General features: G+C 35.4%; 1 protein-coding gene across 1 annotated transcript in view; it reads left to right on the top strand.

The window, feature by feature from the left end:
* LOC144965145 (calcitonin receptor-like) overlaps positions 1-21,015 on the top strand; it is a 109,499-nt gene that overhangs the window by 54,431 nt on the left and 34,053 nt on the right. Inside the window, exon 7 of the mRNA XM_078900138.1 lies at positions 8,961-9,091. Coding sequence (XP_078756264.1) covers positions 8,961-9,091 — 131 coding nt within the window. The remainder of the gene's footprint in view (positions 1-8,960; positions 9,092-21,015) is intronic.

Consider the following 21,015-nt stretch of genomic DNA (forward strand, 5'->3'; position numbering starts at 1 on the left):
TCTCTCTCTCTCTCTCTCTCTCTCTCTCTCTCTCTCTCTCTCTCTCTCTTTCTCTTTCTAAATATCTTTCTTTGTCTATCCCTATCACTTTGCGTGGATCTATCATCATCTATTTCATAATTTCTCTTTCTGTCTATCTATTTATCGATCTGTCTATCTATCTATCTATCTATCTATCTATCTATCTATCTATCTATCTATCTATCTATCTATCTATCTATCTATCTATATAGTCTTATCTGTCTGTCTATCTATCCATCTCCACTTCTCTCTTGTAATGACCAAAATTCCTTTAACCAGCGACAGTATAAGAAATCGATCAATATTTGACTTTAAGCCCAGACAAAGGAAAAACCAAAATCATGAGAGGGGTTGATTTTGACTGTCACGTGAATACCGTTGCTCGGATAGTAGGATCCAGAAACGCTTTCAAATAATATTATAGATACACTATTTTAAAGCTTTGATTCTATCAAAGTCAATTTGAGACTAACAGGCGATATTATTGTGATCCCATCCATCATTTGCCATACGTGAAGAAATATATGAAAAAGACCTATTACGCAACGATATAAACTTTTACTAACTTTTGATTTTACTTTCAATGTCTTAAAATTAATCAATAGATATCTAATCAATGGAATGTATCTATAACATTTTTAATTCAATGTTCCGATATGGCAATTTAATGTCGTGAGGCTATGTGGTCTTGTGCTATGACACTCGCTTTCGGATCGGAAAGTCCTTGGTACGAGCCTCGCTCGACGCATAGTTCGAGTCCTTGGAAAAGGCTCTTTACTCACATTCCCTTACCATACTCAGCTGTAAAATGAGTACCTGGCCGTTATCAGCTTTGTCTCTATTCGAAAAAATTGTAATACCGCCTAACAGGCGTCATGTCCCGTCCTAAGTGTTAAGTGTTGCTGTTGGCCAGGGAGCCATTGTAAAGCGCTTTGAGCCCGTTTATTGGATATTGCGCTATATAAAAGCTCATTTTTTAAACACCAGTCGCTTCTACTTGGACGGGTACATAATATTTGAAAATACGCACACTATGATGACAAACTATCCTCTATTCACTTCTCTATTTCCTGCCCATACCCAATCTCAGACATCACATGGAAATAGTTTGTATTCCATTTTAGCTTTATTTCCTTGATACTATTAGTTTTATTTCTCATTCCAAACCATTTCATTATTAGCTCTTACATCACTATTCCCTTTTCTATCTTGAGAGTCCACTTATCAATTTCAAATTCCAAACAGCCGGGATAAAATGTGAATGACACAGTTGTTTCGTCCGGATATGCCAACTAAACAATTAATAACAACATTAAAACTGGATTGTACAAAAGAGACAAAATATCTAAGAGTAATAAGGGAAGAAAACAATAAATGGGACCTGAAAAACATCAATGCATTATAGAAAGCAAACAGAAGGCTTTAGTTTCAACCAACACATGGTATGCTATGAAACATTTGTGTGTATTATTGATGCATCGTGTTTAGGCAAATACTCATAACATCCGCCTGCCGGATATAACGTACCTATACACAAAACTACGTGCAACTTTGAGCGTCTGATAAATGAGAACTACTCATAAAAATGGATGGCTAAAAACCAAAAACAAAAACAAGTGCTGAGTGACGTCAATTTCGTTCTATCTATACAGGATTCAGGAATGCTGTAACTCAGTTTTCGACTCTCACGAAAAGAAAAACATCAATGGACAGGACAAAGCTTAAGAAGAGTAGCAAGATACACTAACTATAATCATTGGGATGAAAACATTCAATTAGAAAATTTACTGAACTAAAGGTATACGAATGTAGCTATCATTGAAAAATAAAAAAACAAAATTTTCATTTTTCTTGATGGATGACACGAAACAGCGAGGGCACCATAAAATGAACAAGGCATCAACAGGAGCATCATATTTAAATTGTACTTTCCTACAAATCACAAACAAATGCTTACTCCATTTATCAACCTTCTGGCCATGGAGTCATATTTTCAGCCACTAAAACTTGAAGCGACGATCTTAGCCCTCTCCTTACCGGCCATTTTCAGAATTTTCCCCAATACACCCAACACAGAAATATATATTTATTACTCATACAAGAAAGCAACAATTATAATCTAAACATAATATCATTAAGCAAATTGAGCCCTACAAACAGTTTCAAGGTTTTTAACGATACAAAACAAAGTTATTTAAATTTTGTGATGTAAAATTAAAATCAGAATGAGAAATTATTTGTTTTATCGTAACGAATGGAACGATTTTCCAATGGTTGGTAAGGAAAGGGTTAACCAGTTTTTTTTATGCCGGACTCTGGAAAGGCCCGGTTTTTTTAATGGCCAGAAAACTCGTCCTTTAAATATCGATCTATTTAAATGACCCTCATCTTGACAACGTTCTCAACCCTATGACATCGTGAAGTCTTTCCAGAGCACGGCAGTTAACGTTAATCTAACGAGATCTTAGACACCAAATTCTTCAATGAAAAAAACTGCGGTTGAAGGGTAAGAAGAGTAAAAAATGGGACACAAAATAATTTTGCGACGATTTGATAAAATCAGAAAATCAAATGCGGAGCGGTCATTTATGTCAAGAATGATAGGAAACAGAGTAGAGTGTATGGAGAAGTGCCAGATGAAATCAGAGATGAAGATATCACGTTGTCAGAGAGCCAAACCTGGGATCTGATTGATATGACAAACACTGAGAGATAGTTTGGCAAGCAGACAAACATATAAAAACATATAGGAACACACATGGAATAGTTCCGATATTTGATTGAATGTAAATTTAGAAGGAAAAAAAGTTAAAATTAAGTATATATAACGCCTACGATTTTAAAAGGACAGTTGTGTGAATTTTGGAGGAAAATTCTAATTTCTGGGACACAGGTCATGCCATTCAAGGTCGTGAGTCAGATAATATTATTATATTGTTTATTACGCCATTAAACGGTCAATAACTGTTTGAATATTTTGTCATTGTTCACTATTATAATTTATCGGATCTGTATTTGATTAGGAACAACAAGAAAAGTAGGGGCAACAATCTCATTGCTCGCACCCGATGTCCATTGAGAATGACGTGCGTACGTGTCCTATTTCACACACTGATCACGTAGCCATAAAGATTTTGACGCATTAACGGCTCGATGAAATGATATTCAAAATAACACGAAGGCCTGATAGCTAAACGATATCTCTTATTCCAAATAAGATATAATGTTCACGTTATCATATTAAAATGTCTAAGATTTCAGGGCCCGTTTTCATGAACGCGGACTAGCGCTTGGTCTCTGACTATCTCTGACTTAGTCAAGGACTTTAAAAATCGGATTTCATGTCAGCTGACACAGCAAGCCCCATACTAAAATCATTGCACCATCGGACTAAGTTTGGCAATGTTTTAGTCATTAGCTGAGCCAGGGCTTCATGCTTAGTCTGAGACTAGTTACTAGGATACACCATAACGTCGAAAAGATAGCAGATACGTGGGTTACGAATGACAGAGGCAAAAAATGTCCTGTTGTTATTGATACTGGCTTAGAAAAAACTATAAGATAAGTGCAGATCGTCGAAAGCACACATTTTTGTGAGTAAAAACTAAAAAAAAGGAATCTAATCGGCTCGCGAGTTGCGAGTGAACGGAGACTGGAAATCGAAGGATTTGCGTCAAAGTACAACAAAAGAAAAATGATTAGAAAGTATAGTGGAGACAAAAATTATTTTGCTGGCTTTGTAACTAGCTAACTGAAATAATGCGATTCATCAGAACACACTTTCTCTTTTGTTGTTTGTTTGTTTTGTTTTTGGTTCAATTTATTTTTAATTTGACAGTCGGCCATGGACATCACTGGAGACTATGAGTCTACAGCCAATATCACGTGATTTGATTCATTATGGCAAAAGTAAGTTTAAATACGAAAAGGAACGAAATGCTATCTATCCGGAGAGCGTGATGTTACCAGCACAAAATAGCCGAATTAGTCACCGTCATTACAACGCCCACTTCTAGGCAAGAGACCAGCTAGTCAGAGACTAGATAGAAAGCGTTCATGAAATCCGATTTTTTTTGTCACTTACTTTGCTCTGGTTTAGGACTAGCAAGTCATTCACTAGACGAGTAAATAAACAAATCTAGTCCGCGTTCATGAAAACGGGCTCAGAAATTCAACTAGATAATCGCGATGGCGTAAATATTTTTCTATAACATAATTGTGAAATTGTCTAAAATGCATTCTTTCTGATAAAGAATTCATAACTGTTTGATTGTTAGGCTTTGTGGTTTATAGTACTACATTTGGCTTTTGGCTGTAGGATCTGGTTCGAGTCTCATTTTTTTGTGGGCAAAGTTGACTCTTGGTAAAGGCCCTTAATTCACATTTCATCGACGTTGTAGCCCTTCAGAAACGTTTAGGCCTAAACAGCGGAGTCTAGCCAGGTTTCTGTAACGTAAAACGGACAATAGTAATTGCTTGTTTTTCTTTAAATAAGACGCCATTTTGTTGTAAATCACTTTCTTCCAGATCTAACATATCATTCTACCGAGTCACAACTGGCTGGACAAGGAGGCACAGGAAAAAAAAATATCGGCTTCACCCGGGATCGTCATTTGTCATTCCCTCGACGTACTCTAGTATAAAATGAATAATGGTCGGTAACAGCGTTGTCTCAGCAGGGGCGTGGCTATATTGGTTGATTTGGTGCCTGGCACCATTTTCATCTTTTAAAAATGGATTACAGCATATTTTTTAAATAAAACTGAGAAATGGTATATGCCGTCTCTTACTTATTAAGCCTTTTCTTTATTTTTTTTCTCTTTCTTTTGTATTTACAAAAATAGCATGTTTTAAGTCATTTTCTTCTGGTTCTGGCACCACCCTATACTGTAAGCATGCCACACCACTGGTTGTCTCCATCAAAAATAAAACGTAATAGCCTCTGGCCCTACTTTATTCACTGTTCCTATCGGTCTGTATTCTTTGTAAAGCGTTTTATAGTGTCGTTACATAAAGGCTCATATACTGTTTGTTTTTGATTTCAAATCACAAAACCAGAATCCCAACTTGGCCTAATGGTATCCAATGTCAATTCACTATTGATTATTATGTGTAATTGAATTGCTTATCTAACCAGTTACTGCCAAACTCTGGGAAAACTTGTATTTACTATTTGGCCAAGAAACTAGTCCTTTAAATATCGATCGATTTAGATTTCCTTCATCTTCACAAAAACTATCAAACCTGGGACTTCTCAAAGTCACAGGTTTGAGAGCGTTTTTTATTTTGCCAAGATTAGGATCATTTGAATCGGTTGACATTTGAAGGACGAGTTTTCTGTCCAAATTTATAAATACGTGTTTTCCAAAGTGTGGCAGTTAAATGGTAAAAAAGGGAATTAAATTAACCAAAAACTTTATAGAAGGAAGGAAAAATCATAATCCTCTAGTACACATTTGTGGTTTTCCGTCATTACTCAGGTTTCTCGTTAAATGATGAGACAAAGAGGGCTGCTGTATCCTTAATACCGATATGTCAGTATTTTATATGGTATTATTGGCCTTCGGGCCAGTGGAGTCGGAGGAATCCCGCTATGTTAACTGTGGTGCTGTTAGCCATATTTACGAGCTATGTTTTATATCAAATTACCATAGTAATAATGACGATGATAATGATGGTGATAAAATTGATGATATTGATAATAATAATAATAATAATAATAATAATAATAATAATAATAATAATAATAATAATAATAATAATAATAATAATAATAATATTAATAATGATAATAATAATAATAATAATAATAATAATAATAATAATTATAATAATAATAATAATAATAATAATAATAATAATAATAATAATAATAATAATAATAATAATAATGAGGTTGATGACAGTATAATAATAATAATAATAATAATAATAATAATAATAATAATAATAATTATTATTATTATTATTATTATTATTATTATTATTATTATTATTATTATTATAATCAACCTCATTATTATTATTATTGTTATTATCATTATTATTATTATCATTATCATCATCATCATTATTATTATTATTATTATTATTATTATTATTATTATTATTATTATTATTATTATTATTATTATTATTATTATTATTATTATTATTATTATTATCAATATTATTATTATTATTATTATTATAAGTCGTGCACTATTATTTAGGGATATTTCTTTTTCCAATCTTATTTGTCATATATATATATATATATATATATATATATATATATATATATATATATATATATATATATACCACTACGTTCCTTTTGGTAGTATCTTACTTTGATGATTAGTAAAACACAAAATGCACGTTCTGGGCAATTAATGACCTAATCATGTCGAACGCCTATCACGTGACTTGCCATGTGCTTCCCTGCATTTGATCACGTAGCTTCCGAATGTGTCGAGTTCAATAGCGTCCATTATAAATAAATGCGTCTATTACTGTTTTAATGAAATTAAGGCGACTTTTAAAAATCGAAGCATAGATCCAACAGAATATAGAGTTGCCTAAAGAGGCATTTGAAAAAGGGTAATTTAATAGAAAGATTACTTATAAAATTACGCGCTGACGTATTAAAACGAAATAGGTTATGTCCTCAGACAGTTCTGCAATGGCTTTTATATTTGAATTACGTAAAATGTCAAATAACAGTTCGTCTCCTGCAGTAAATGTGACAGCTGATAGATTTAGACTATCGTTGAAAATATTTAATCAAATTAAGTCGTATACCGTTTCCACACCTCTCATCATTTCATCAGGAGGCCGGCTTTGAAAACGTTTGAAAAATGATTAGTTATCATTAGGGTATATATTCAATACAGATGGACTGAGCCCGATACAACCAGAAAACCTGGTCAAAACCAATACAATATCTATGATGAAGATGATGATGGTGATGATGATGATGATAATGATGATAATTATGATGATGATGATGATGATGATGATGATGATGATGATGATGATGATGATGATGATGATGATGATGATGATGATGATGATGATGATGATGATGATGATGATGATGATGATGATGATGATGATGATAGTATAATATAAGGTGGAGGTTAATTTTTTTATATAAGAAATATTTATGAAATAATTCTCCAAACCACATGAGAGTTTCACTTAGGCTGTCAGCTCCTGCACTCACGGAATCGCCCTATAAATTAGAATTAAATTATATGGAGGTCTGAAAATTCTTTGATTTCCCCGTTACATATTAAATGAAAATAGTAAAAAGCAATGATTAATGGCTCGTATAGTTGTCTAAGAATATAACCCAATAAGTAATAAATAAAACAAGTTCCAATCCGACTAATAATTGACAATAAAAGAAGTTTATTCTGTTTTAAATTGTATGGTACGTATTTAGACTGGTCTACATGATGTAATGTTTTAATGTTTATTATTCATCTTGGGGCACTAACGAGGGAAAACCATAATATTTTTTGTTGTAGTCTTAGATTGGTGGCAGCTGAGGTCTTTAGCCGAACTGGCCGTCTCTCAGGTCTTGATTGTAAGGTTTCATTTAATGCAAAGTGGTGAGGTCGGACAGTCCTTACGATGTCCATACTAGGAAGGGATTGAAATCTGGTTTGATTTTAATATAAAAAGGCCGTCAGATTTCTCCGTGTTAAACTTCCTTGGCCTGTCTGAGGCACTGGTGTACCCTCATAAGCCTACTAATATTTAATAAAATAGTCTAACACTTGAACGTTATAACTATAGACTCATGAATATTGTAAGTAACATATTTACAATGGTAACTCCCAGATAGCATGAAGTAAACAAATGATAGGTTCCGGACTGCACTAGATAAATAAACTAAACCAGGGTATTGTAAAATATGCTCCCATTACATGTAACCAAGTCATAATGATATCATGCATCTCAACATCATAGGCATAGAGAGGTAAAAAGGATGCAGAGAAGATTTTTGATAGAGTCTGTAGATCAGAATGAAATTTAAGAAAGTTAAATCAGTTTAATCACTCACCCCTTATTAATGAATGTCACACCACTGAACAGGATAAAAATACATCCGTTCTTGTAAGATATTTTTTGTGGAAGAGAATGCCTTGTTGTAAGGTGCATGGTTTACAGCGCTAACGCGGCCTGTTCATTCCCAAATAGGTCTTTGTTTTGAAGATAGGGTGAGGCATGTCTTACAGATGTCCACACTTAATTTTACCTTGTCCGGTATTGGCGGAGTTTGAGCGATGAAATTAGATAACGGTTTGTTTTCATATAGGTGTGAAATTTGCGTCCTTCGCTAAGGGGGGGGGGGGGGGGGGGGGGGGGTAAATTGAGTGTCAACTGGAAGGCCATATCGATATTTCCACTTGTGACAATGATGATTATGGTGATGATGATGATGATGATGATGATGATGATGATGATGATGATGATGATGATGATGATGATGATGATGATGATGATGATGATGATGATGATAAAATAAATAAAATTCCCTTTATTCATAGCATAAGGGAAATTTTTTCTCTAGGATCTATTCCAAATGAAAAATGGAATAACCCAGGCTTCAGCCGCAGAGCAGCGCCGCAAATTGAGCTAGGGCGTGGGGACTTGCTTAAGGCCACACATCACAGCGGCGGGTGATCGAACTCGGTACCTTTTGGGTACGAAGTAAAGACCCTATCGCTGAGCCACGATGCCCCCCACGCTGATGATGATGATGATGATGATGATGATGATGATGGGTGGTGGTGGTTGTGATGATTATGACAATACAGTTTGAGATTGAACTGCCTCCCGTCGTAAAGCATTTGGAATTACCATCAAATCAAACCCATGTTTGTGAATTAAAATACCTATTTTGAAATATATTTTTGATATTTTTACCACTATGTTTTCCCACACAGGAATACCCCTGATTATTACATGTGTGTGGTGTGGTCTCATGCAGAAGTACTACAAGAAGGAATGCTGGAGAGAATACGCGGGTTCTCACCTCATCTTAATCATCTTCATTCCCATTCTCGTGGCTCTGGTGGTAAGTACCAAAGACCCGTTATTCTATTTAAGTAAAAGTGATATTGTGCACCGCAAATGGTAATGAACAGAAATTTATATAACAGCTTTAAAAAAGAAACAAAATACCAAACAACGGAAAGTTTTAAGCAGGTTATTTAATGGACTAAAGAAATCATTGGTGAATTTTCGGAATAGCAACAGCGCGACAAAAAATCGCTTGGTCGATATGATCAATCTTTCACTAGGTGTCTCAGCAAATTTAGATTATCCTATTTTTTTAAATTAAAGAGTCGTTTTCCTATTTTCCTTTTATGGTAAACAATCTGGGCTATGTAAGATTATTGTGCTATCTTTCACGAATTTGTTTCTTGCAACCACATAACACAAAAAGATTTGTCGCCATTCCAAAATAGAAGGATAGAAAAATGATGTCTTTTAAGTTCAGGTTGATTTTGGTGATGTGATGTGGGTCGATAACAAATAGTCATAAATGAATGGGATTTGCTTTGGAGATGGCGAAAACCAGATGCATATATCTATAACAGGTTTAGAATAGACACCTCTATTTTTGAAGGAAAAATATAAATGTGGGTTATTTAACTGTAGCTACATCCGCAATAAGAAATCTAAATGTTATAAAAGTAACAGTATCGATTTCATTTCACTATCCGCTTCTAATTCTTTTTATTATTATGTTTCTTGGGTTTGTTTTTTTTTTGTTTGTTTGTTTTTTTTTTTTTGTTTTTTTTTTTTTTTGGTTTGTTTTTTTTTTGTTTTTTGGTGGGGGGGGGGGGGGGTCGGATATAAAAGAAAATCAAGGAGCTTATGGCAATTGCTACACATTTAGGTCATTTAAGTGCCATCTTCTTCTTCATTTTGTTATTATGTAGTAACCTCTTTTTAATGAGAATCAATCTCCACTCGGCATCCACATAAATACAAGTAAAGAAATAGAAAAAAAAAACACGTTCATTTTCATTGAGTTCACCGATCAGTCACGCAGAAGAAAACAATTTCTTAAGCCTTTGGATACATCCTGAGACTGCTGCGTTGGGTGTAGGTTCTTAAATGGACTCATGACATTAATAATGCTTCCTAAGTTAGTCTGTAATTATTGCGGCTATGTGGTCTAGTGGTATGACACTCGCTGTGGGATAGGAAGGTCCTGGGTTTGAGCCTCTCTCGGCTCATAGTTGAGTCCTTGAAAAATGCTCTCTACTCGCATTCTTTCACCGTACTCAGGTATAAAATGAATACCTAGCCGTTGACAGCGTTGTCTCTGCCTGAAAAAAAAATTGTAATATCTCCCAACAGGCGTTATGTCGTGTTCTACATGTTACGTGTTGCTGTTTGTCAGGGACCCTTTGTTAAGCCCTTGGGGCACGTTTAGTGGATATTGCGTTGCATAAAAGCTCATTTTTTAAAGCTTTATCCATTGGGGATGATTTGTGAAATGAAGATTTGATGCTTAAAGACTGTACTATGAGTAAAACATAAAAGATCAGGTTGATGATAACAGTAAATGCTGTAGACTGCCGATTTTATATCACGAAAAATTTATTTTTTGCATAGTTTTGACTTAAAAATTCGTAGTGTTTTTATGTACCTCCGTTGACGGTGTATCTTAACGGATCGTTTTTATATACCTCACGCATGCGCATCCCACCCAATTTCATCAGCGATATTGTGTTTCTGTATTTGGACATGGCGAAAGTTATATTGTGACATCTGTAGGATGTCTTTGTAAATAAATTTATATAAAAACAATAATAATCTAAAAAATCGAAATATAAAACCAGAAAATAGTTGTTGCATTGAAGGTAAAATAATGTTTTAGAAAGACCTTATTCAATGTTATGAACAGTTAGGTGGCTCCGTAGTGCAGTGGACAAGGTGGCAGACAGTACTTGAAAGTACTGGGTTCGATTCCCGTTGTAGACATTTTTTTTTAAGTTTAATTCATGGGAGAAAGACATCATTTTTGTTTGTTTGTTTTTTCTTCTTCTTTTTTTTTAATTTTTTTTTTTTTTTTTTTTTTTTTCAAAAACGTTTCATCATGTTTAAAAAAAACTTCGATTTTAATTTTCTGAAATTGTTTTTTTATTTATTCGAGATCAGTATTTGTGTGCCATGGGTCTTTTTATCTTTGATTTTTTTTTAAATTATTGCTATTATTCTCTAATTTATTATCATGATAATATAAACGTACATCGGTAATCACTAAGCAGCGTGCTAAACTACAATCTAAAACTATTTAAACCTCATGGACATATGCAGCAACATTTTCATTAATTAACCATCACCGCCAACGGAGGTGCATAAAAACGATGCGTTTTTTTACACCACCAACGGAGGTGCATAAAAACGGTGCGTTTTTGTACACCTCCAATGGACGTGCATAAAATTGGTGCGTTTTCGTACACCTAAAACGCCACCTCAAAAATTAGAAGAAAAAAATAAAAATGTGTCTAGCCTAATTCAAATTTACACAAAATTGATTTAACACACAAGTCCCTTCATACTTCATACCGTGTACGGCTATGTGGTCTAGTGGTATGACACTCGCTTTTGGATGGGAAGGTCCTGGGTTCGAGCCTTGCTCGGCGCATAGTTGAGTCCTTGGAGAAGGCTCTTTACTCGCATTCTCTCACCGTATTTGGCTGTAAAATGAGTACCTGGCCGTTAACAGCGTTGTCTCTATCCGAAAAAATGGTAATATCGCATAACAGGCGTCATGCCCGTCCTCAATGTTAAAAGTTGCTGTTGGCCCGCCAGGGGCCCCTTGTAAAGCGCTTTGAGCACCTTCAGTGGATATTGCTCTATATAAAAGCTCAATTTTTAAAAAAAACTACTAAACCTCTACATAGGATCCTCCATTCCCTCTTAACGTAATAACCGCTTTCTCAACTCTCTGTACGTGTGTTGTAGCACTAGAAGGGTAACTGACGCCACAATTTACCTTATTCTTGATCTGGAGATGTGCAATCTCTTATTCTGGTGGCATAAACACTGTCTTTAACCTACCTCAGAAAAAGAAATCAAGAGGGCAGGCTGGTTAAAAACAAGAACAGAGATCTGAGTGACGTTAATTTCGTTCTATCTATACTATGAGTACTTCGATCTCTGGAGCGTAGCGATGCTTCAAGGTGCTTATAGACCAATTGTCACTGCTGTTATTTTTATTATTATCATCATCATCATCATCATCATCATCATCATCATCATCATCATCATCATCATCATCATCATCATTATTATTATTATTATTATTATTATTATTATTATTATTATTATTATCATTATTATTGTCTAGACGGGACGTAATATCTATTCTCTTGCATCTTCCTTAAATTTCGTCATTGCCCAGGTAACTTGCAAAATGAGAATTGACTTGACAAGAGTTTTGTTTTAATTTCCGGTCGATTTGTCTTTGTCTGGAATTCCACCAGCGATGTGCATATGTCAACCGTTCAGATTGTCTTCTTACCCATTGTTCTGTGAAAAAAAATGGTATAACTGTTTCTCAGAAAAGAAAGAAAATGATTATTTTAAACTAATATATCTTCCAAGTAAATCATTTTATAAAAATACCGCATATTGGCACCAGGGAAGATAACAAACTTGAGCTCTTTATAAAGTGCAATATCCACTGAAAGCGTTTTACAAGGTATTCTTATCAACAGCGATGTAGGTCGCTCAGAGCGAGACTTGAATCCGAACCTTCCGGACCGAAGTCCATAGTCACAACCATACCACAAGACCACATAGTCACACAAAAGAGTACATCGCATCTTATGTTGAATTAATGAAGATAATCGAATCACTGATAAATTTTGGTTGCTGTTAGAAGAGGGTATTAGAGTCAAATGTCTACCGAATTAAGTAAAATATTCTTGTTTGTTCATGAACTTTTCATAGCGAGTTAGAATGTCGGAAGGTAAATAAAAACGAAGACATATATTTACTGTGTTTGTGTTGATGTATTCCCATGATAATACCAACCTCATTAAGTCTTCATTGTTACTTCAGAGGAAGAAGACGTCGCGGAGACTAATGTTATCTTTTTAAAATTCTAAATACACTATGGTTCAAATACACACATTTAGGATTCCGTGTTGAATTTCGTTTTGGGAAAAATATTTTCTTGATGCTGTGAATGATTTTGTTTTAAATAATGGTGAGGATGATGACGAAGATGATGATGATGATGATGATGATGATGATGATGATGATGATGATGATGATAATGACGATGATGACGATGATGAAGAAGGTAATGATGATGATGTCTTTGCTGTTGATTTTGTTTCGAAGGAAAAGAGATATTGATCGTAAAGGCATTGAAATACATACAGAGTGGCTCAAACTCAGGAATTCTTATCCAAGTTGATTTCAATTTGAAAATCTTTTTGTTTTTTTGTTTATGTCGTAGTTTGTAGTAGTGGTGGACAAGCTCTTGACGATGTCGTTGGCAGTGATGTTAATTTCCCTTTATTGTCATTACTATAATATAGTCCCTCATAGCCTTCCTTAAATTTCGTCATTGCCAAGGTCACTTGCAAATGAGAATTGATTTAACAAGACTTATGGAACTGGAGCTGATGCAAAGCAGATTTTTTTTTGTGTTTCCGTTTCAGGGCTAAAAACATCGCAGACGTCGGGAACGGACAAAATACTAAGAATAAAGAGAAGAGCCGCTAGAGCTACCCATACCAAGCACCCGACGTCCTCTGCCGATTTTTTAAAGCTGGGTATGGGTATGTCTAGCGGCTCTTCTCTGCATTCTTTGTATTTTGTCCGTGTCCGACGTCTTTATCCGGGTCGTTGGAGTCAGTCTCCGGTGTGGGTTAGCCCTAAAACTGACACATGCAACTGTTACCCTTTGAACAGTCTGCTACAAAGCGCTTTCTGTTCGATCTAACAGATAGTTGATAAGTGTGGTACACAATCTCAAAGGCACCATTTTCGTGAGAAGCGAGTGTTCTACCAACTGAGCTCTCAGGATCTGGATTTATTCTTATTTCTGTTCCGTGAAAAGGACACTGATGATAATTAATTGCTTTCTATCCTTTTTGATTGGACGCCAGTCCACTGCAAAGTACTTACCGACTGTTCTAGTGGCTACCCACTAGAAATAAAGGAGGCCAGAGATAAAGTTTGAATGGTCCGATTCCATTGATTGTCAGACGATGGATCTACAATAGTGTTGGACTGGAAAATAACCCCGTTTTTAAAATAATTTTGGTGGGAAGACTTGTCTTCCAAATATCGATCTTGTCAAAAACTCTCAAACCTCTTAAAAAGTCCCAGGTTTATAAGTTTTTTTGACAAAATGCGGGGCGTTTTAATCCATCCATATTTAAAAGACGAGTTTTCAGGCCCAACCTTTAGAAATGTGTTCTTCAGATTACGCAAAACAGAGCTATTGAGACCTCCGGGCATAATAAATGCAATATTTATTAAATATGGCATCCATGGGATCGCGACAGACAACACAAATGATAATTTTAAAAAAAAAAGTATTATTCAAATTATTCGTTCTCATTAGGTCTGCATATGATGAATAAAGAATTATTTCATTGTGATTCAACTAATAGTAATGATGTTATTCGTCTAGGGAAAAATATTCTATTGATTATTGTTGCATCCCACTACTTTACTTATCATTACCAATAATATTATAGTACAGGGAAGAATTATAGATGGAATGCATCCAGATATAAAAACTTAGTATAAAAGAAATATATAAAAACTGGTTTCCTCACAAAAATTCAATTGTGTTGTTGATATTTGATATTTTTTTAATGAATTCCTTAAATAATAGAAAATTGGTAGAGTAATACAGAACCTAGATGTTATAATGGCTAATGTTATGCTTGTTATGATTCATAATGACTGAGATCGTGATCATCATTTGATTCTACACGCCTTGGAGCAAAATAGAGAGGAATTATGCAATTTATATTAGAGGTCTAGGACGCGATAACAATTTGAGTTCACATTTTTGTGCAACCGATGATAAAGAGATTCTAAAAAATATATAGAACTTTTATATAGCGCAATATCCACTAAATGTACTCAAAGCGCTTTACACAGTGTCCCTGACCAACAGCAACACGTAACATGTAGAGGGAGACATGACGCCTGTTAGGCGATATTACAAATGTTCTAACAGAGATAACGCTGTTGACGGCAAGATACTCATTTTACACATGAGTACGGTGAGAAAATGTGAGTAAAGAGTCTTTTCCAAGGACTCAACTGTGCGCCGAGCGAGGCTCGAACCCAGGACCGTCCGATCCGAAAGCGAGTGTCATACCACAAGACCGTATAGCCGTGTAAACACTAAAACTATTACATTTCCTTATTCCACTTTACCAGTTAACTGCCTTACTCTAGAAGGATACGTAGCCTATTTAATAATTTGGCCAGAAAACTCGTCTTTCAAACCTGGGACCTCGCGACATATAAAGTTTATCTAGAGTCAAAACCACAAGACCCACACATTTTCTCTTATATGGTTTTCGTGATTCATTATTCTAATCAACCATCAATCTTGAGCAATGCCCATAATTCAGACTTAAAATCCAGTTTTCTGCGTCCTCTTCACGTCGACACAATATTTGAGAATAAATGTTAATCATGACATTATATTATGTGAAGACTTTTAGAAGATAGAATAATTGAATCAAGGATAAATCGAAGGCTCAAACCAAACAGACAAGCAAGTCAATTTTCTGACTTTTACACTCCATCAAACTTTAAATTTGACAAAGATAGAAGAAGAAACAAACCTTCACGTTGATTGTTGTTTGCTGTTAGTCGCTAATCCCGTGTTTACTTTACCATTATCAATCAAATGCCATTATGCCAATGTGGAACCACGAACGCCGATCAATTCAATTCGTTCTCTATGGCAAACACCCAAGTGTATTGGACCACAGTCTTTTTGACAAGACACATGACTTTATTTCGTGGCTATTTTTATCAATCTGTTGTTCATTTTCGACTTCTTTTTTTCTTCTTCTAGAGATTGATCTTTGTTTTCGTGAAATATGGTGTTCTTTTCCACCATTGTAGTGGGGTTTTTCCCCTTCCTTGTTCATTGTAAGTCTGAATCACGCCTTTGACAAAAGTACAACTGTGGATGATCATAAACAGAAAATGCGACAACCCATTTTAGTAGAATTGTAATCTATTATGAATTCTTTCTGTCAAACCTTGCTCATAGATTTGATATATATAATCAGGTTTTATATAAAAAGAGAAACTTTGCTTCATTGGAATTGTGTTCCTGTCAAAGAAAATAATATTGTGAAGATCACATAAAGCGTTGGCTTTTGGAATTTTTGAATTTTCCATTCCTGTGTTAAAATTGTCATATTTCGACAAAATAAAAATGACACAAAAATTGTCAAAAGGTCTTATAGTAGGGGGAGTTAGGCTAAAACCGTGCAAATTCGGGTTGAAAGCATGAACATTTGCATACAGGTGGCTAAAACCCATAGAAAAAACATCTGATATAGAACCACTCTGGCAATCAATCATAACGTATCGGTTTAAGGCAGTGACATCTATATTATTATGAAGTCCTAGGTTTAAGACCATACATTTTACCTATTACAGCTATATTAAACAAGGGAAATAACTGCGTAAAAAATATATTTTCTTCATAATCATTGTATTAGGGAAAATTAGGCTAAAACCGTGCACATTGGGGTTGAAATCCTGAAAATTGGCATATAGGTAGCTAAGACCCGTATCAATAACACCTGCTTTAGAACCACTCTGGCAATTTATCATAACAGTGCGTTTTTAGCACTTTTATTTTTTCCTTTATAGCATTACTTATCAGAGGAAATAACCACGATAATACAATATGCGTTCTAAAACTTTAAATACGCTGGTAACAATTTACGGTAGGTAACTTATGGTTATTTCGTATTTTAACTAGTAGATAAAAGCGGGAGAGGGGGAGAGGGGGAAGAGGGAGTGAGTGGGGGAGACGGAGAGAGAGAGAGAGAGAGAGAGAGAGAGAGAGAGAGAGAGAGAGAGAGAGAATTTTGCTCAATACTGTACTGACCTAACACCCCCCGCATCTACACAAGTCAGTGCAAGGCAAACCGGACCTTAAACACTTGCATCGGGTGCCGATACATTCTCTATTACATGAACACTTGATGTGTTTTTGGGACACTTTTGATAATTCTGGAAATAAGCTCCACAGTGGTTTATGTCGATCGTCACATTTGTTGCAGGGTTCTCTTCTATAAAAGCTATAATGTTAGCAAAAGCTCGACTTCTTTCAAGAACTGTGACATCATCAGTTTCATCAGCAGTGACATCTCTTAAAGCTTGTTTTTTAACTATCGTGCATGACAAATTTTATGGCAGTGTGCCTCCTGGGCAACTAAATCTCCTCCGGCAATAAATGACAACATATCAGAATCTTTGATAGAGAACGCTATTTCACGAATATTTTCTTCAATATCTGTTGTCATTACAGAATGGAGTACTCCCGATTCCATGTTTTTACAAAAAAAGCATGTTTGTTTATTATAGCCATCTCATTATTCGCGTGGGTGGCGAAATATTCTATCTCAATCGGTGACTCCTCCAAGTCAAATGACAAAGTTTGGAATTCTTGTAGGGCATTTCTTTTAGATTTCTTTAATTCTAATCGCCTAATTTTTCTGGCATTAAATTTTACACGACAATACTTATGCACCATTTTGCTTTAAGCTTTCAATAATCTCATTTTTTTTCTGATGAATTTGATAAAATTGAAACATCCAACTTATTTTCATCACAAACCAAAGAATTGAATTGTGTTAAATCTTCAAAAAGAATTTCATAGCCTTGCCCTTTGTCATACCTCCTCGACTTAGAGGTCTGTGTTATCTTGTTGGCATATTAAACACTTGTCCCAGTCTCTGGGAGCAGTTCTTTTTGCCATTGTATATGATGATGATGATGATGATAATTATAGCGTTCTTATATAATTTAAGTGGTATGCCGACTCTTTATTGTCATCAAGTTTGACCGAAAATGATTATAGCAGTATTTTTGGAAAGAAAAGAAAACAGGTGGAAGGGAGAAGGAGCATTTTCCTTTGTCAACACCGGTTATCGGCATTTATTGAGCTGTGTTCTGCTAGTCTGTTTTGTCTACTCCTCTGCTCGTCTGCCCGTCTGCCGGTCTGCCCGTACGTTTTAGAGCAATTGATTTTAATTATTTAATCAGATGCAGAAAAATCTCATATTATAGAATATTGCTCGCTAGACGTCCTCTAAAACAAGTGAAATTGAATGATATTTACGATTAAATAATTTGTATGGTTCGTGGATCGAAAGTAAAGGGAAAGGAAAACATCGGCTTCGACGCTAAAAATAGTCACCAAAGGATGACGTAAAACAACTTTGGGTCGGCTTGCCTCGAATGTTTAAACAATAAAAATGAAAGAAATTATTGTCGTCCATTTCAAAATTTTCTAATCTTAAAAACCTTGTATCTCCACTAATACCGATCTCTCGGAGTGGTTCTATATCATAAATTATAGGATTTTTCATATTCTACAACATATGTAATTTTCATGCTTTCAATCCTGGTTTGCACAATTCAAGGGTTTTTTTTTTACCTAATTCCCCCTACTATTAAGCTTAGATTTTCGCATGTAGAAGGCAATTTGAAATGGAAATGCAAAACATCATGCTGTCCACTGTCCACCCTCATCTTCAATAATTGCAATTACCCTGCCTTGTAAATTGTATGCCCACCATTGGTTTGCTCTGGATTCATTCAATTGCTTTCCAATTTGATCCTCTCAACACACGATTCGAGAGTTGTCAATTCCTCCAGAAACTCCATCAGTGTTTTCTTCATCATTTGAACACGTTCTCTTTCAAACTATTGATTTATAGCTTCACAAATTTTGGCTTTTCAAAGCCTTTGGCTCAAGTAGGGAATTGTAATTTCATATTTGCTTTAGCAATAGACATATATACCTAGTCGATAGTATAGATTTATCCATTGTAAATCAGAAGAAATGTTTTCTCCAACTTTCAAGTAGAACGTCCAACACGTTTTAAGACAGGTGCAACTATTTGAGGAAAAGAGGTACAAGAATCAATTCTATTTGCAGTAGCATGAAGACAACTGTAGCATAGGGGTTTTCCGACAACTTTAGCTCAAACCTTGTCCTGATTATGGATGTCCCAATAGCACAGTTGGTAGAGCACTTGCTTCACACGCAAAGGGACCGAGATCGATCCCGGGTGCAGTCGAGATTTTATCTGACCCCCCCCCCCCCAGCCACCGTCCACCTAGTAGTGATTGGGTAACTTGGTCTGCTAGATCTGTCGGAAAAAAATACAAACTTTGCCATAGATTAGCGTCATATCCAATGGTTAGCAAGCAATTGCTATTGTCCATTTTACGCTATAGTAACCGGGATAAACTCCGGCTCCATGGGCCAAATGACTCTGAAGGACCACTACTCTTCTTGTTCTAATTATACATATTGTTTATTGGAAGATCCGAGGTGATCTTCGTGGAGGTAAGTTCGTGCATCGAGAAGTAATATGAGGATTCCTCACAGAATCCGTTTTTGATGTTTTTGCCCTCCAACTTCCTGTTTTGTATTAATAATCATAAAATCAATACATGTAATTTATTTTTGGCGACAAGATTTTGTTATACAGGCGTGACTTGGCCAAAGTAACGGTAGAAATCCCAAACAAAGTCATGACACCAGTAAGAAAGGAGAACTGGCTTATGAAATATAAAATAGAAAGAAAAGTAGTCCTTCAGAGACAATAGGCTCATGAATCTGGAGTTTAGCCCGGTTTCTATAGGATGAAACGGGCAATAGCAATTGCTTTCTATACTTTGGATAGGATGCTAATCTATCCCGAAATACTTTCCGCCAGATGAAATAGAACTATCTACTCAATCAGTGCTGGGTGGACAGAAAAAAAATCTCGACAGCACTCGGTTGAGTCAACGAAAAGTATTAAATTCAAAAACTTTCATAATTATTAAAGATCAGTATGAGTCTGAAACTAGGGAGCGGGGACTGTTGTAAAAACAAGTGTGCATGAAAGGTGCCAGACCAAGCAAGAAAGAAAAAGAAAAAAGAAAACCCCAAAAATCAGTCTACCTGGACTGGGGATCGAACCCCAGACCTTCTGATTACCGGTCGTTCGTGCTACCATTATTCCATACACCCTTGTTCAGATCTTTAAGAGTCTTTTTTTTAATATAAAACATAACGAGTTCTTAAATAGAAAAAATGACCCATTGTCTCAATACAGTATTATGAAGAGGGGGGGGGGGGGGGGGGGGGGGGGGGAGGAAGGGGGGAGGAAGGGGGGGGGGGGCACTGGGTGCTTTCCAAAGATTTGGGAATAGAAAACAGGTAGAAGGGGCGACTTCACTACTTCCCTGCCCTATAATATATAACTATAAATATTAAAATTGAGGTTATATTGTCGTCGTCATGGTGGAGGAGAAAAACTATTTGTTGCAATTCAAAAAATATCGAAATTTCGTATTTCCATATGTAAGGTCGTTTAAAGTAGAGATTAATTATTTTTGAATTTAAAGAATTATATTATTAATGTTTCTGACCACTCAGGCGTTTTACATGTCTAGTCAGCTCCCACACCCGTAGAAACAATGTACGGCTGAGGAACTAATAACGAGAATATCAATTCAAGAGTTATCCTTATATTTCCCTTGGTTTTCGCAAGGTGATAGCCCGTGATAGTAGTCTGCTACTACTACACTTAGAAGGGTAGTTAGTGGAGACTTGCTCTCAATGTATTTATTAGCATAAGACTACATTTTACTCATAAAGATTTCAATAAATTAATGAAAAACAAAACGGGTAAACTAGAAGGGATATGTAATTGATGAATAGCACCCACAATTGATGTATTTTAT

This window comes from Berghia stephanieae, chromosome 2, assembly GCF_034508935.2.
Source record: "Berghia stephanieae isolate SIO BIC M18660-M18661 chromosome 2, UCSD_Bste_1.3, whole genome shotgun sequence".
Classification (NCBI taxonomy): Eukaryota; Metazoa; Mollusca; class Gastropoda; order Nudibranchia; family Aeolidiidae; genus Berghia; species Berghia stephanieae.